Source organism: Tachysurus fulvidraco, chromosome 14 (genome assembly GCF_022655615.1).
Source record: "Tachysurus fulvidraco isolate hzauxx_2018 chromosome 14, HZAU_PFXX_2.0, whole genome shotgun sequence".
In the NCBI taxonomy this organism is placed as follows: Eukaryota; Metazoa; Chordata; class Actinopteri; order Siluriformes; family Bagridae; genus Tachysurus; species Tachysurus fulvidraco.
The window spans coordinates 18,206,762-18,225,501 of record NC_062531.1 but is presented as its reverse complement, the minus strand read 5'-3'; the positions used below and the strand labels follow the sequence as shown (position 1 = coordinate 18,225,501).

The 18,740-nt window shown below is 35.9% G+C and overlaps 2 protein-coding genes across 5 annotated transcripts in view; one reads left to right on the top strand and one right to left on the bottom strand.

The window, feature by feature from the left end:
- Positions 1 to 1,682: 1,682 nt before the first annotated feature.
- Positions 1,683 to 6,741, top strand: slc25a27 (solute carrier family 25 member 27). Its single transcript, XM_027166793.2, has 10 exons — positions 1,683 to 1,999; positions 2,082 to 2,178; positions 2,374 to 2,556; positions 4,909 to 4,993; positions 5,230 to 5,352; positions 5,431 to 5,543; positions 5,680 to 5,764; positions 5,845 to 5,937; positions 6,137 to 6,239; positions 6,336 to 6,741. Exons 2-10 carry the CDS (start codon positions 2,094 to 2,096, stop codon positions 6,405 to 6,407), a joined length of 942 nt encoding a protein of 313 aa, XP_027022594.1. The 5' UTR covers positions 1,683 to 1,999; positions 2,082 to 2,093; the 3' UTR covers positions 6,408 to 6,741.
- A 1,829-nt stretch (positions 6,742 to 8,570) lies between these two features.
- The window catches only part of bsna (bassoon presynaptic cytomatrix protein a), a 141,213-nt gene continuing 131,043 nt past the window's right edge, over positions 8,571 to 18,740 (bottom strand). For all 4 annotated transcript variants that reach the window (XM_027167080.2, XM_027167079.2, XM_047799816.1 and 1 more), the window contains one exon: positions 8,571 to 12,351. The gene's annotated coding sequence lies outside the window, so the exon portion shown is untranslated. The remainder of the gene's footprint in view (positions 12,352 to 18,740) is intronic.

Sequence of the window (18,740 nt, the reverse complement as noted above, 5' to 3'; positions counted from 1 at the left end):
AGTTTTGAGCTGTTACAAACTGTGAATGCTATCCATTCCCCATCTTGGCATGGATATCCTCTGGGTCATCCAGGTACTTTTTCCAAAAAACATATAGAGTGGTGAACTGATCTCTCCATATTTGTCAGTAAATGCATGTCTGCATAGTGCCTTGTGATAGACTGGCATTCCATTAAGGGTGTTCCCTGCCTTAAGCCCAGTGTTCCCTGGATAGGTTTCAGATCCATTGTGTCCCTGAACAAGAAAATGTGGTTTCTTAACACTGATGGATGGATGGATGGATGGAAGAATAGATCGAATGCATCAGTAAATGTAATATCTAATTAAATTAATTGCAGGTTCTAAAACAACTGAAAGAATGAAATCTCAAAGTCACATAGTTTCTATTTAAAACTACAAAGCCTTCAAAACTACAGGCAGCTATGTCTAGTAGTGAAAATGGATCAGTTCCCTCTTACCTAAAAGCTCTCATCACTCCTTGCACTGCAACCCGCACCCTCCGATCTATCAACGATCAACTTCCCCTAGAGGTCCGGACAGCTGAGTCACTGGCTATTTTCAAGTGAAGACCTACTTATTCAGAAAACACTTCAACTAGCACTTCTTCTCCTATCTTTTGCATTTTATATATGTATATATATATATATATATATATATATATATATATATATATATATATATATATATATATATATATATATATATATATACGTATATATATATATATATATATATATATATATATATATATATATATATATATATATATATACGTATATATATCTATATATATATATATATATATATATACGTATATATATATATATATATACTTATATATATATCTACTTATATCTATCTATCTATATATATATATATATCTATATTATATATATATATATATATATATATATATAACAAATGTTTTAAACTCATTGTATCTTAAGTATGTAACCTTGTGAGCCAACATTAATGTATTCAAAGCTAGAGATTATAAATGAAAATCTGGTTGTTAAATACAAAAGCCTTTAAGGTGTAGAACAAAGAGCCACAGCTGCTCTATATGCTCAATCAGAAAAACACCAAGAGAACTAGAAATAACCACCATTTGTAAATAAATAAATAAATAAATAAATAAATAAATAAATAAATAAATAAATGTAACACAGTTCTTTCAGTCACAGTGTTTATTACAATGAACATTTTCAATGTCTTTTTATTGTGCACTTAATATGTGCATCACTTCCTGCATGTCAAAAAATATAAATTGAAATGTATAAACTCAAATAACATTTGCCAGTTATTCATCATTAAATACTGGCTTGTTAAAAACAACCAAAAATGTACTTTAGAAAGATACTCCATATTCACCCATTGTGTAAAGATGGGTTGAATTCAGAAATATAGGGGTAATTTTTGAATTTCTAGGCTTTCATATGCCACATCTGCTTACTGTACTGACAAACACATATCTAGAGTAAGTCACATATCCACTACACTGCTGCTATTCACTGTACAGTAATGAAGTCTATCATACTGCTGCTTAAATTGTTTAGATTGCCATTCCGGAATGCACACTATTAACCAAAATCAAGCGAGGAAGGACAATACAGTATTCTATTTCATTCCAGTTGGGGTTTGACGTACGTGACCTTTATTTTGAAATGTCTGCAGTAACATAAACATTGTCAAAGGCTGAACTAATTTTACACAAGTACATCACATATATAAACACATTTGTTTTGCTAACATACCTAACGTATCTGTTTTTATTCCTTTTTACATTTGAAACGGTGTTCATATATTCATAAACTGACTATTGAGTGAGCTACCCAGCGTCGTTTTGCGTCCGCGCTGTGAACTGGGAAATGTAGTTTATTATTACGTTCAGAAAATTGGTCTTTGAACTACAGTCTTCCGGCGTTTAATGAAATTGTCTGTTTTCAGGAGAGCCGTGTACACATTGAAACTTTATTTTCAGATAGTGAGTTGTGTGAAGGTATGTTACGCCTTGTCTCTTGCCCGTTACAGAGATGCATTTTAATTCAATATATTTTATCCTATACTATTCAATTTAACAGCTAACATAAACTATGGGACGTGTGCAAGAAAATTCGAAGTGGCCCAAAGTATCAAAGTTCACTGTATCTGCATGCGCTGCCAGTGTTGCAGAATTTGGTAATAAACAATTAAAATGTCTATATATTATGTGTGTGTGTATATATATATATATTTATAAACAATTAAAAAATATATATATATATAATATATATGATATATATATATCTAAAAACAATTAAAAAATATATATATAATGTGTGTGTGTGTGTGTGTGTGTAATGAATATCTCTGTTTCTGTCAAATCTAATTTAGTCACATTTCCCCTTGATCTTACAAAAACGAGGCTTCAAATACAAGGTGAATATGCTCCTGGGAAACACAGCAAAAGTGGAACTGTGTATAGAGGAATGCTACGCACAGCTGTGGGAATAGTGCAAGAAGAAGGACCACTGAAATTATGGCAAGGGGCAACACCTGCAATCTACAGACATATAGGTATCCTTCAACACTTCAGACAATGTTAAGTAGAGTGTTAAAGATTTAGAATGTTAGATATTTGAGCACTTACTGTATGTACGTCGCTCTGGATAAGGGCGTCTGCCAAATGATGTAAATGTAAATGTAAGTAAAAACTACAGATGTTTACTGTCATCATATGGGTATAATACTGTATACAGTATGTGTATCAACTGCTGCATACAGTTTTGAGTTTTACACACACAAATTTTTGATTGGATCTCAAACTAGACTCTGGGCCAAATCAAAACCTTGAACTTGTTTTGGTGATGCCATTCCTTTATTGATTTGGCGGTGTGATTTAAATGAAGTGTCTTAGCAGAGGCCTGAAGGTTTTTGATTGTATAATATCTGGTATTTGTAGCTATTCATATTCACCCTGATTACAGCTTCAGTTCCAGATGAAGAAAAGCAGCCCCAATGCATTATGCTGCCTCAGTTCTTCAGTGTATAGCTGGTGTTCTTTTGGTGATGTGCGGTTTTATTTGTTTGTTTATTTATTTACTTCCTTATTCACGTCCTTACTTTCCATTTACTATGGTATACTGAAGTATAATTACAAGCATCACTCTCTCACTAACTTATTCAAAATTTTCTTTTCTGTGTTATGGCCAAAATGCCAAAAACTTTGTTTTTATCTGATCATTAAATATTATTCCACATTTAGGGAGATTATGTGTTTTATTTCTGTTGTTATTCAAACTTTATACAGGTTTAAACGTTGTCATTTGTTGAAATAGACTTCTGTTCACCTTACCCTGTAAGCCAGACAAGTCAGGAGATTGTAATTCTTGGTACCTTGGTGTCTGGATTGTAGTTCTTAGTAATGTCACTTGGTGACTATTGTCTTTGCAGTGCTCCATGGTATATCTAATTCTTTGGAAATTTATTGTAGCCTTTTCCTGATTGATGGCTTTCACCAATGAGGTCCTATACCTGCTCTTTAAGATGTTTGCACCTCATAGCTTTTCCAATTGGACGTTACCAAGAAGAAGACAGGCAAATCATATAGGAACTATTTTGGGCTAATCAGTCAGTTTAATGGTTGGCAGGTCTAAACTGATCATACTAAATATTATTCATAAAGTACACTTAAACATTTCTAATTGCAAGAGTGTATGCACACATACACAGTATGGGTAGCATTTTTGTTTGTCACTTGATCTTTATATATCTGAAAATGGTCCAGACATAGTTTAAGTTTGTAAATTTATTTTTACATCGTAAAAAACTGCCATTTCAACAGTAATGGGTATACTTCTTACATAAATTGTATGTTTATGCCCTAACCCTTTTTCTCACACAGTACTGGTTTGCTTTACTTTTAAGCCCATAAAAATTATAAAAAAAAAATCTCCAAGACCTTAACCATGACCAAAAGTTATGAGAATAGCACAAATATTCATTTTCACAAGGTCTGCTGCTTCAGTGTTTTTAGATCTTCTTGACAGATGCTACTATGATATACTGAAGTACAAGCATTTCATAATCATCAAAGGCTTTTTATTGACAATTCCATCAAATTTATGCAAAGAGTCAATATTTGCAGTGTTGACCCTACTTTTTCAAGACCTCTTCTATTCGCTCTAGCCATGATAGCCCATTCGTGCAAAATCAATGTTTGGAGTTTGTCAGAATTTGTGGGTTATTGTTTGTCCACCTGCCTCTTGAGGCAGTCAAGACTGCACATGTTCAAGCACCACCCTTGTTTTAAAGCTTCCAGTCTGTATTCTAACTTAATCAATATCAATATAGTGCCCTGTAATTGTCAAAACTTGATACGATGTCACCTGGTCCTTTTGTAGCAGGGCTGAAATGCAGTGGAAATGTTAAGTTCATTGTCATAGCAAAGAGGGACTTTGCAATTAATTGCAATTCATCTGATCACTCTTCATAACTTTCTGGAGTATATGCAAATTGGAATCATAAAAACAGACTTTGTGAAAATTTATATTTGTGTCATTATGAAAACTTGCCACAGCTGTAATATCTATATGAACATCTTATTTCAGTGATTCATATAGAAGTTAATGATTTTGATTAATGCAATGCATGGTTAAAAATATTATTTACATTTACATTTACAGCATTTGGCAGACGCCCTTATCCAGAGCGACGTACATAAGTGATTAAATCTCTAACATTGAATACATTAATGCTGGTTGACTAGGTTACATACTTAAGATACCATGAGTTTAAAACATTTGTTCAAAGTTACAATGAAAAAGTGTCAAAGGTTTTTTTTTTTATGCTGTTTTAATAAAAATAAATAGAAAAGACAAAGGGAAAGTCTGTATCCATGTCATCAAACCATTTTGTTGTTTCAATTAGTTTATTCAGGAGGCAGGATGCTAGCTTATGAACAGCTCCGGGACATTGTATTGGGAAAATCAGAAGATGGCAGCTTTCCCGTTTGGTAAGAGTAGACTAACTGTTTTACCTCATCTTTTGCCATACAGTCATACAAAAGAATAAAACTAGGATCAACATTTAAAGCTACATGCAAGGTAATATGGGAGGTAAAAACACACATACACACACAAAACTGAACTAAAATGACTCTGTTTAGACATCTATTACCCTATGGTTATAAATGGCTACCAAATCAAATAGGTTACTTTGTGAAACTTGTTACCCTGTTATTGGGTGCAGGAAGGCTGCTTTAGGTGGCATGGTATCTGGTGCTCTTGGCCAATTCTTGGCCAGTCCCACTGATCTAGTAAAGGTGCAGATGCAAATGGAAGGGAAAAGAAGGTTGGAAGGCAAACCACCAAGGTAAGCAATCCTAGTAATATTTATGGTCTAAATTAATTCTAGGCCATGGGCATTATGAGTTTTTTTTTTGTTCATTAGAGTACATGGGGTTGTTAATGCCTTTGCAAAGATCATGAAGGAAGGAGGGATCCGGGGCCTCTGGGCTGGTTGGGTGCCCAATGTACAAAGAGCTGCGTTGGTCAATCTAGGAGGTAGTGCAATCCAAATAGTTCATATTGTTTTAGTAACCAAAGCAAAGTGATCGTATATGGTGCAGTAATTGCAAGTACAGTACCATACAATATTTGATTGACTTCATGTTTATTCATGTTTACATTTGTCATTTAGACCTCACAACATATGACAGCGTTAAGCACTTTCTGCTAAAGACTACCTCTATAGGGGACAATTGTCTTTGCCATGGAATGGCAAGGTATATTTTTTTTTTCAACATTTTCATAAAAACTAAGAGGAATATTACAAATTTCATGTTTGACTAGAATATTTTTCCAGTACTTGTTCTGGTCTAGTAGCAGCTATGATGGGAACTCCGGCTGATGTGATTAAAACGAGAATAATGAACCAACCTCGGGACTCAAATGGAAGGTTAGCTTTCTATTAAGACTGCACAAACTAGTGCTTTTCAAATGAATACATCTAATGAGTAATTAATATAATGGTAACAGGCATCTAATACCATTTATTCATTCATAGCAATATTATAATAATAATTCTTCCAGAATTATGTAGTTAAACATTGCAGTTAAAGCAAATGGACAATGACACTTTCTGATTTTTTTTAAAGGGGTCTCCTGTACAAGTCTTCCATGAACTGTCTGGTTCAGTCTGTGAGAGGGGAGGGATTACTAACACTTTATAAAGGCTTTGTACCTACATGGTTAAGAATGGTACTCTATGTATTATTTTAATTGTTTCTTTTTATTGTGTATTTTACCCCATTTAGAATAGTACTTTTATGAGAAATCTTTATTTCTGTTTTGCAGGCTCCCTGGTCTATGACATTTTGGATAACCTTTGAGCAAATCAGACATGCTGTGGGCATCAGTTCATTTTGAACAAATGAATGAAAGGAGTAATAAAAAATAAAATATTGTTAAGGAAAAGGTTCTGTGCCTTCATTCTGTGCCTTAATCAAGTTTTGTTGAATTAAGTTTTATCAAGTTAAGTTTTAAGATCCGTTTTAAGTTGAGATCCGTAGCTTGGGTTACTTTCTGTGTGGAGTTTGGTGCGTATTCTTTCCATGTTCCTGTGGGTTTTTACAGGCTTCTTTTCACCAGGCTAAATTGTTAACTGAAAGTGACATTTTATAAATAAAATGCTCTTTATATGCATAGTTGCACACATTTTATGTCTTTTTGTCATACTACAATAAATGAGTTAATCAGCCAATCATGTTGTAGTAGAAATGCATAAAATCATGCAGATATGGACAGCAGCTGGAACCACTAAATACATTTGGCATCAAAAGATTCATTTTATTTGAAATTTACATAATTTATATTTACATCTAGATGTGTTAAACAGCTTAGAACATATCGCTTTTTGTTTGGACATTTTTCAAATGATCAGGTATACATGAACATGACTAACAGGTGTTTATTGCTGCCCAGCTGTGCCCAGTTAGATTGACTGTTTAAAAGACTGACTGATTGACTGATTGACTGTTTAAAATGTCTCTGACCATCTATTCTTGGTTTCAGCCCTGGGATTTTGCTTGTTAAGACTGTCAAAAAGGATCAACCCACACGAAGTCTAGCTCAGAAAAGCAAGTCATTTGAAGCTGCGAAAAAAGGGAAAATCGTTCAAAACCATTGCATAAACATTGGACATTGCAAATAAAATACAATTTGCAAAACATACAAGTTTATCAGTCAAGCTTGGTAGAGGTAGTCATAGCTCTTGCATCATTGACTGCTTGTTCACTAATCTTTACTAAAGATGTAAATCATTATAGTAGTCACCAGCTGGCACTTTGTAAGAGATAACTGGCCTTTTAATTAATCAACATATTAACATGCTAAAATGTACTTGATTTAATTTCATTAGACAATCCATACCATGGCTTGGTTATGGCTATAACTGTTGAATCTAAATATCACTTGAATACAACCTTTCCAGCAATAAAGTTACCTAAAACTACTCAAGCTAACACAATATACCACAACCAAAGATAAAAACAGAAAAGATGAGAAATAAAATTTTGAAATATATGTCTGGAAAGGGTTAAAAATGCTAAAATTAGAAATGATACCTGAATGCTAGTACAGTATATTGGAAACAACCTCTATCTTTCTGTTGTTTTTCTAAGACAAAGGATGATTGATCTCTGGCTAAATGGTACCACAGTCATGGAATAACCGACATAAGACAAAAAAAATAAAAGACAACAAAAGAACAGAAATAAAGGGGGAGAGAACACAAAAGTCTTACAAGCCAAACTGTTAGAAATATCAATAAGAAAAACAAAGCCACACACACACACACACACACACACACACACACACACACACACACACACACACACACACACACACACACACACACACACACACACACACACACACACACACACACACACACTCTCTCTCTCTCTCTCTCTCTCTCTCTCTCTCTCTCTCATTCAATCACACACTACGGACAATTTTTCCAGAGATGCCAATCAACCTACCATGCATGTCTTTGGACCGGGGGAGGAAACTGAGTACACGGAAGAAACCCCCAAGGCACGGGGAGAACATGCAAACTCCACACACACAAGGCGGAGGCGGGAATCGAACCCCCAACCCTGGAGGTGTGAGGCAAACGTGCTAACCACTAATCCACCGTGCCCCCCATTGCTGTGCCACAGTGCTCCTGATATGTCAACAAAAAAACACACATTAAGCACAGTAAGTTGTGTTTTAAATTCTTATTTATTCTTTTTTTTCCTGATTGAAATGTATAATAGGGTCATTATTTCATTCATCACATAGCATGACAATGCACCAAGCCAACTACAGCTGTTTACAGGTTTACACTGAAACATACACAAGGTTTACAATGGAAACATGGATAATAGCTCATTGCACTTACAACAGTGAATGTACCATATATATATATATATATATTTTTTTAACTTTTGATCCCTCTAACACCTTCAGCTATTTTATATATATATATATATATATATATATATATATATATATATATATATATATATATATATATATATAATTATTATATTAACTTACAATTTCCAAGTTACCCCTGTTGAAACCCAAAATTAGATGGAAGCCAGGGTCTCTTTATTTTTCTTTTTAATATACAAACACAACATTTATAGAAATTTTACACAAAACAGTAACGTGAATATTACTTTTATTTTTTCGTTCCAAACAGTCCACTTGAGCCACATTATGCAATGCTGTTTTGATGTTTTGTTGGTAATAGCTGATGCTTTAAAAAAATATAATAATAATAATAATAATAATAATAATAATAATAATAATAATAATAATAATAAGAATATATTGATGATGATGATGATGATGATGATTAATAAAAAATTTGGTCATTCAGTACACGCCATTTTCTTGTTTCGCATAAGGGATATTTGTGTATGTGCATGCAAGATTTAATTGATATTCAGGTGTCACATTTATAATGGATATGGCTGCCAGTGAATCTGAGGGGTGAACAATAGTGTACTGCTGCTAAAGGCTTATGCACTTGTTACTTCAGTATGTATAAAAAAATAAATAAACAAACTTACATTTTCCCTGATATTTAAATGACAGTATTATTTGTAGCTTTTTATCTCACCCCTCACTTCTATAAGTGTTTTTCCACATTTGTTTTATCACCTTAGGTTTGACCTAAAGCTGGGGTTTGAATTAAATCTGTAACTTACAGGATAAAGTGTAAAAAGCCAGGGTAATAAAACACCAGTAAAACATATGGTTTCTGAAATGTTTCTATGTGGTCAAAAAAAATGAGAAAATGGAGCGATATGGTGATCCCTGTTACACAATGCCACCAAATCCCTTGTAATCTAGACAAGATGGCTTTTTCTCTGGAAATGAGCCCTTACAATGATGCATATTAAGTCCCCATTTGTCACCATGACATGTTTAATTGTGTGCTTTCCTGAGGTGAAATAGAGTATGTGTGTGTGTGCATTTGTGTATTTCTGTTTTTATATTTGTATATAATTTCTATTTAAACTGTGGTGGTTCAACCTAGTTGTCCTATAGGCACCAGGTGAAGCCATTGGCAATTTAAACACATTTCCTATTTAATATTTTTACGTGTTACAGATATTCTGTTTCCCTAGTTTACATTGAATGTTTGGTACTAAAATAATAGATTTGTTTTTGGAAAAAATATGTAAATACACACTTATGAATAACATTGATTAATGAATAATGTAATGTCCTTAACACATGAAGTGTTTCAATTATTAAATTAGCAAATTCTTTTTTTTTTTTAAGCAAAACCAACGCAGCATTTCATCAATACATTTTGCTGTGGTTCAGTATTGCACAAATGTTCCCTTAGCCTGTGTTAAATGAAAAAATTGAAAATGACCCCATAGTCATAACAGGTATTACTAATATTAAAAAATAGCCTTGTTATGTAGTTTTCTCCATATGAATTTATGAAAATTACATAAACTTGTTTAAATGCAATGTCTGTTTAATAACAAGTGCATCAACAGGCAGCTAAACAACTGATGAATTGGTCATATTGGCTATTGAAAGTAAGTGCTGGCTACACACAAAACAGCATACTGTCATTTGTCAAAATAGAGGGATGATATTTTCCCCATACTATTTAATACAGTATTATGCAGTTTTTGATCTAGCCCATGACTCGTTATGGCTAACAATATGGCAGCCACATGAAAAATGTATGAGAGGGGACTTAAACATGCCACAAAGAGAAAACAATTTGATTCTTTACATTACATTATTTTTTACAAGTACTTATAAGCACATTAAAAGTCAACTCCATATTTAAATGGTTATTTTTGTTGTTGTATATCTGTTAATGTTATTGAATGATGTTTCTCCTAACACTTTCCCCATTAAGAAGCATTGCATAGAACATTTGAAATGTAAAGTTGTTTCTCAAAATCACCTCTGTTTGTTGTTTTAATTTTTTTGTTAAATTTTACTTTTTTAAGTGACCACAACCCAAATGCATACATACATACATACATACATACATACATACATACATACATACATACATACATACATACATACATGCAATCACAATCATTCATTCATACTTGTAATGTATATTTATTTCAAGATGAGTTTTTTTCTTTTTTCTGGAGCATGCTCTCATCCTTGCTAAACATAAAGGCATATTACTAGTCTGACCCAACACAAGTACAGGATCTGCTGGCAGATCTGACCTGAGAAGCTTCTGTTACAGGATTTTGTACCCCTGTTTAACTGTTTATGATACAATTTGGGACACACATTAGGAAATGCCCATCATCAATTAATATTTATTATGTAATGGTGATTGGTTATGCTAAGATATGGACGAGTGTCTTTATTTGACCATAACACTTATCTGACTATCGAACCCTAAACATTTTTATTTTGTTTACAGAAATTGTCATTATCATAACATTGCTTAAAACTGATCGCAAGTTTAGCGTTGGCTAATTTGTTATTAAACAAAGCTATTGCTTACATTTGATTTGGACACTTTTGGGTTTTTGCTCATATAGGGATAAGGGCCATAGGTCTGGAAACATTTCAGTTCGGCAGATAGATACATTGCTCTCCTGACCACTAATGTATATACATCTGATTGTGCTCTTGACTGCAAGTCTGAAATCCACTATTGCTTTTTTCTACATCTAAACCAATATAAAACAAGAAAAAAACTGTAATCCAGTTACAGACTAATTAAAACCATAAGAAACAGAGAATAAAAACAATAAAAATAAATTATAAACAACACAAAATAAATCCAAAAATATAAATATACTCCCCAGCCTCTTGCCTTGCCTTGCTATTATTATATAAAAATGAAAAAATCTTAAATTAGGCAGTATTATAAAACAATAAATGAACAACAAAATCAGTAGAAATATTAAAGTCCCGGTCACTGTAGAACAGTTGTGACTGACACCAAGCCCACACTAGGGATAGATACCTAATGGCTTTGCAGTGGTTAACTGGCAAAAAAAAAAGACCTGACTTATCAAAGCCTTACAAACAACATCTCAGTCCTATGTCTGGAATATATGCTCTCTATTAATTCATGCATTCTATAACTTTTAGTATTATTCTGAATCCTCCTATATTAGGCCCTCTCTCATCAAATTGGTGAACAGTGTAAGGTCTTGAATATAAAGTTACATGCATTTGGACTCCACTGCACGCTTCTTAAACACATTTGCAAGAGAATAGAGAAAAACAGTCTGCATTCAGAGGACAAAAATGACTTTTTTTCCATTCTGGAATGTAGAGTTAAAAACTGAGCTTATGACAGACATTTGTGTTGTCACTCTATTTTCCTTTGTTTTGTTTTTTTTCTGTTTAATTTCTGCTTAAATCCTATCAAGTTAGAACAAAAGAAAGGCATTAAAAGGACAAGAAAAACCTATGAAGTTGATTTGACTAATTTACATTTACTTAACTTTTTGACCATCCCTGAGATGAGAGGGGAGTCAAATTCGTTATCAAAGTAACTACAGGAACATGGAATCACAAACCCTGGCAGGCAATGCACTGTGACCATGTAGATATGGTCCGTTGTGTCTAAACTTTTCTTATGAGAACCAGTATCAGTATGAAACCTACATTTGATGAAATCCTCCTTTGATGTTCAATATTATTTTTTGTTTTATGCTGCTTTGTAACCTGGCCTTCAGGGGGTTGACAGGCTCCAGTAGTTGCTGTAGAGCATCTGGAATTCTGGAAACTTCTGGTGAATCTTTAATTGTATTTGCTTGCCAAAACAGGGATGCTTTTTTAATTCCAATTTTTAAGCAGCCTACATCGCAAAAAAATGAAAGAAAGATATTAGCCATAGACCCATTCGACTCCCACTTTAGAAAAATTATTAGTATTTAGTATTTGTAACATTGTGATTATTAAATACAACATTTATAATGCCAAAACATAGAAACTGTAAATGTTTACAAAGGAAATTGAATTGAGATCTTTAGGAACCAAGAACCAGAGATGTTTTACGGGTACAAATCCTTAGATGGTAGTTAAAAATAACACGTATCATTAGAACAACCCAGAAATATTGCACCCATTGTTAAAAATAAGCTTTATTTGAATTGACCATAAAAAAAAAACATGCTCCGTTTGACACTGCCAACTCCTACACTGACTGCATAACAATGCCTAGCATAACATGACCTGCTTGGCTGGCAGATCTGAATCTGCAGTAAAATCTTCCTCAACACTGTTAGCCTAAAAGTTATTAGAAAAATTCTGCATTTTCTGGAGGAATTTTTGCCATCTGACAGGGGAAAAGGAATGAGAAACTGAATGCATGAAAGTTGAGGAACCCTTCTGGCTCTCACATGTCTTGTATTTTTTTAAAAATCAGACCATTTCACCATCAGACATGGCTGAAATCTGATCTATTGGAAAAATATTTTATGTATGAAAACAAAATATAACTTTTTTGTTTAAATCAGTATGATTTTGTTTGGATAAAGTAAATCATCAGGTTTTTGAACTGCTTTGCTTGCATCTGGGCCAGGAAGAATAATGTTAATGTTTTGGAATGGTAAAGTCAGTGTCCTGACCTTAATCCAAACAAATGTTGTAGAAGAACCTGAAACATTTTATAAAACTGATTTTACCCCCCACACAACACTCCTGGTCACACCGTGCTTTGAGTTTCATCTTTAACATTCACATGAGAACCAACCATTGGTTTGGCCTCTATAGACTGGTTTACTAGGCCCATCCAACTTATTCCCTTACTATCATTTCTATCTACCTTAGAAACATCTAAACTCCTTTTCACATGTTCCAAAAATGTATAATCTCTGAATAAATGGGATTGAAATCCATGAAAATGGGTGTCACATTCTGTCTCACACAGTATGTAATTACTCGTTATAATGAGGCTAGTTCTCATTCAAAATAATAAACTCTCTATTATGACAAAATTATGCTTGTTTCAAAGTATTATCCAGCATAATTTTCTCATAATAATGAGTACCTAGAGATTTCAGATAAACACCCCATTTCTCATATATTGGTGCCTTTATCCGAAATCTCAAGGTTGAATTAAGACAATTATGCTAAGCATGAAGAGAGGTGTGCTCTAACAAGTTACATAGGCCTGACACACAACACCTAATACAGTGAGGGATCACTTGACCACTCCTTTTCAAAAAAAAATTTGTGAGCCAACAGTGTGTCTGGGAGACTGTGGAGGATTCATATTAGTGCTCTTTTTATGAATTTTAATTTAATAATCTACACTGAGCCCATCTAACCACTAACTTTGCAAGTTAATCCATTGAAGGACCTTGTCCCTCTGTGTTCTTCTCTGAGTTACTCACAGAGGTGCTTGGGGACAGAGTACCAGAATCTCTGTCAGAATGTAATAGAGTGCATTGATCACTGTCTGAAAAAATGAGGCCTGGATAGAGACCTAGCCCTGTTATTGTCTGGCTTCATGTGTTTTAGTAGAAAGAAAAGATCATCTGCAAAACTATAGTGAAGAAGTGAAAGCTTTATTATAATGGCACTCATATTGCTACAGTATCTAAAAGGAATATGCCCCCGAAGGTGCTGGCACAATGTTCCAATACAAAGAAGTGCTGTCTGAACTTTACAATCTGGGCGTAAAACCAGTGCTGCTGTTTCTACCAGGCTTACTATCACAATGAAGAAGGGAGATTGGAGACGACTTGCATCAGTCGCTAAAGCAAAGGGCTACATTCCATCTCTTTGTTCTGCTAAGAACTGAACCTGATGCAGTAATTTGTGGCTGTGTCAGGATCTAGCCCGGACTTTTTCTATGTGCCTTTGTTTACGTTCTGTGTTCAGGTGCCCGCCTCTGCACACCTGTCCCTTGTGTCTAATTGTCTTGGGCATTTAGCCATGCCACGTTGCCTTTGGCAGAGGGAATCCTTGTCTTTTGTTTCATCTTTTGTTTTGTCTTGTCTGTTCTGTGTTTGGTTGTATTTAATAAAATGTGTTTTTTTTTACTGCATTTGGGTCTGTTTTTAACCTCGGTTCACTGACAGGCTGGTTCGGTTAGTGAATCAAGATGCAGCATTTGTCAAATGTCTTGATTCCTATGCAAACTTAAGCAGCTGACTAGTTACTGCTTGGTTGTTCTGTTTAATATACTGTACCTGTGTTCTTTTTATTTTAGGTTTATAGACACTTCCCATTAGGCATTATAGAAGGACCTTGTGCACCCTTGTGTTTACTAGTTTATTAGTGTTTGCAATTTCTCTGACTTTATATACAATGTGTGCTGTTATAATATTCCAGATTTGCCCTGTACCCTTTATGTCTATATTATAGGTATATCCAGTGAATACACATTGTATATGGTGTGTAGTTGCTATGGTTCCTACACCCATCCTGCTTCCATTCATGTTGCTTAATTCATAGGTCAGAAGGTGAATTTCTTTTTCTCCTGCTGCATACACCTGCATGACTATATGACTTTGGAGTTGAGATTGCAAGTGATTTTTTTTGTCAACTTATCAATTACATTATAAGAAAGGGGTTGACCTTCATTTAAATGCTGGGAATGAGATGACTGAAGCCTTGAAAGCATTGAGCTGTTTTAATTAAGCTGCCTGGATAATATTTGCACTTTGCTTGGCTATTTTTGAGGCCAAAATCAGTTTCTATTTGTGACTTTTTTCTTTTTGTTGTGGTGTAATGATGGCTGTGTAGGATCCATATGCAGGAAATCAGAGGAGCTTTAATGAGAGAAAAAAAAAAATGAGCAAAAAAATCTGAAACAATAGCAAAGGGGTATAAACCCCTAGGGGAAGTTCATTTTACCACCTCGGTACCAGAACAGAAAATAGTCTTGTAGCATACTTGGTCAAGCAGTGCAATGTGAGAAGTGATTAAGGCTTTGAGGTAAGAGGGAGCTGGTCCATTTTTGGCTTTGTAGGCAAGCATCAGTGTTTTGAATCTGATGAGTGCAGCTACCGGAAGCCAGTGGAGGGATCGCAGCGGGGTGATATATGAGAACTTGGTTGAAAACAAGCCGTGCAGCTGCATTTTGTATCATTTGCAGAGGACGAATTGCATTCATAGGTAGACCTGCCAGCGGTGCGATGCAGTAGCTGAGCAGCTTGTGTGGACAAAAATCGCCAAATACTTTTAATGTTGTAGAGAAGGAACCAACATGAGGGAGTCATATTAGCAACATGAGAGGAAAAGGACAGTTGATTGTCCATGGTTACCCCAAGGTTGCAAGCTGTGACTGAAGGGGAGATCAGATCGTTATCCAGGGATATTGCAAGATCATGACCTGGGGATAAATTACGTGGGATGATCAGCAGTTCAGTTTTGCTAGGATTGAGCTTTAACTGATGAGCCATCATCGATGATGATATTTCTGCCAGATATGCTGAGATCAAATCTGAAGCTGTGGCATCTGAGGGTGGGAAATAAAAAATAAGGTGTTTATCATCAGCATAGCAGTGGTAAGAGAACCCATGTGAGGAAATAACTTCACCAAGTTTGTTTGAGCTGCTCGAAACCCTCCTGTGCCTCCTCAGTCCAATTAAGTCTCTTGGGTTTTCCTTTGAGCAGGGTCATTAAGAGGCAGACACAAAGCTATATCCCTGAATGGACCTTTGGAAAAAATAAGTGAACCCCAGCAAACACTACTTATCCGTGATGGAAGATGGTTTGGTCTATTTTGCCAAAACATCCTGATTGCTTATAACATTTCCTGGGAAGGTTATCTCAGTACTAACTGAATTTACGAGGTCTTTGAAGATTTGTGAATGATTGAAATATACCAGGAGAGTTAGTTAGCCAATTATAGGCAGGTTATAAGCACATCTTAGGTCCAGTTTAGTGAAAATCTTAGCTTTCTGAGCTGTTCTATGGCAGAGGGGACCCGTGACAGTGGGTTAGCATTTTTCACTGTTATAGTGTTCAGGCCTCGATAATCGATGCAGGGCCTTAGTCAGAAATTCTTATTCTCCACAAAAAAGCATTCAGAGTTGGAGGGCTGAATGAAACCAGCTGCCAGCTTCTCAATGCATTCCTCTATTGCTTTAGCTTCTGGTGTGGAAAGGGTGTAGATTCAGCTTTTGGGTAAGAGTATATGGCACAGTCCCATGGGTGATGAGTGAAAGTGAAATGAAAGTGACGTGACCTATGGCTAAGTACAGTGACCCATATTCAGAATTCGTTCTTTGCATTTGACCCATACAAAGTGCACACACAGCAGTGAACACACACGGTGAACACACACCCGCATACTTATGCTGCGGCACCCGGGGAGCAGTTGAGCGTTCGGTGCCTTGCTCTAGGGCACCTCAGTCGTGGCCGGCCCGAGACTCAAACCCACAACCTTAGGATTACGAGTCAGACTCTATAACCATTAGGCCAAGACTAGGCTGTGAGCTCTTTGCTGAAGGCCTCCTGGATGTTTTGGTTTTCCGTAGGGATGTTGATAGTGCAGTGTTGGGACTTTACATCGATGTGATGAAACATGGAAGACAGAGGTGTCATTGAAAACGGTGACGTAAACATTTGGGTGACCATTTGATCAGTTGGGACCCCAAAAAGATAGTTGGGTCATGGTCTTGGAGCCAGGGAAAAGAGGGGGTTCAAGGGGGCGGAAGGAGTGAAAGAGCAGATAATGGTTGAAGTTCCTCAACAAGTTGGTGGTGGATTATGTTCCACCCACTTTGGGCTGCTGCTGTTCTGAATTTTACTGCAGAGTTGGCCACATATTTAACCACTTGACGAAGCTGGAGAAGCTGCACTGCAATATCTTGGTGCCTCCCATGGGATATATATACGAACACGTCGCAAATAGATTGTACAAAATGAATGTAGAACCTTGCGTGTCATTGCAAATGTCCGTTTTTTCACGTCATTGTTCCATACGGCCCCAGCCCATTCCAGAGCTTTTCCCATGAGCAAGGACGTGAGCGCAGCACAGAATCCTTCCGGTAAGCATAAAGTTGGCTAGTAAAATATTTCTCACATTGACAAAGGAATCCTCTGCAATAATCAGCAAAACTATCTAATTTTTTGGGCAGTGCATAGTCCATATGCACAGAATCATACCTGGTAGTGGGGTAGCGCCTGACGCTAGCTCCTGACACATAGCTGCTCATTTGGACGTTTGGATTGAATACCAGAAAGGAAGGGAGGGTGGGGAAAAAAATCCACCACCATGGAGCAAAAAGAAAGAAAAAATAAGGTGTGGGGCGATGTCACAGGGCACCAAAAAAAACCAAGGCAAATTTGAGCTGTGACATCCCCCGCAGGCAAGAAGTAAGGCGGCGTCCTCCGCAATAAACAGAAAGCAGACCGGTGTCCCCCACCGGAACAAGTGCCGAGCAATGTCACCCAAAAAACAAAAGAAAACTAAAACAAAAGTTCAGGGTTTAACAGGGCAGAAAGAATAATCCAAAAAATGCTCCCACAATAAACCGGTGCCAGGCTAGACACTATCCTGCTGGATCTTGATGTGGCAGAATCCTTCTGTCAGGGATCTGGGGTTAAAAACAGAGCCAAATGCAGGATAGCTAAAAAACACGGTGTATTAAATCAAAGAAACAAAATCAAACACAGACCAAACAAAAGACAAGACAAAAGTCAACAAAAGACTTGACAAAAGTCAAGGATTCTGTGCTGCCATAAGCAACGTGGCACGGTTAAATACCAATGAAAATTAGACACATAAGGGACAGGTGTGCTGAGGCGGGAAGGAATAGACAAGGGTGGGGCAGACATGTGAACACGAAACATAAACAAAATGCACATGGCCAAAGTCCCGGCTAGATCCTGAAAGTAATTGAGATCTTTTCATCTGGAAAAGGTTATAAAGCCATTACTCAAGCTTTGGGACTCCAGCGAACCACAGCGAGAGCCATTATCCACAAATGGCGAAAACATGGAACAGTGGTGAAACTTCCCAGGAGTGGCCAGCAAACCAAAATTACCGCAAAAGCGCAGCGGTGACTCATCCAAGATGTCACAAAAGACCCCACAACAACATACAAAGAACTGCAGGCCTCACTTGCCTCAGTTAAGGTAATTGTTCATGACTCCACCATAAAGAGACAAGGCTAAAATGGCCTGCATGGCAGAGTTCCAAGATGAAAACCGCTGCGGCCATCTATTTGTGACCTCAAGCTGAAGCGAACTTGGGTTCTACAGCAGGACAATAATCCAAAACACACC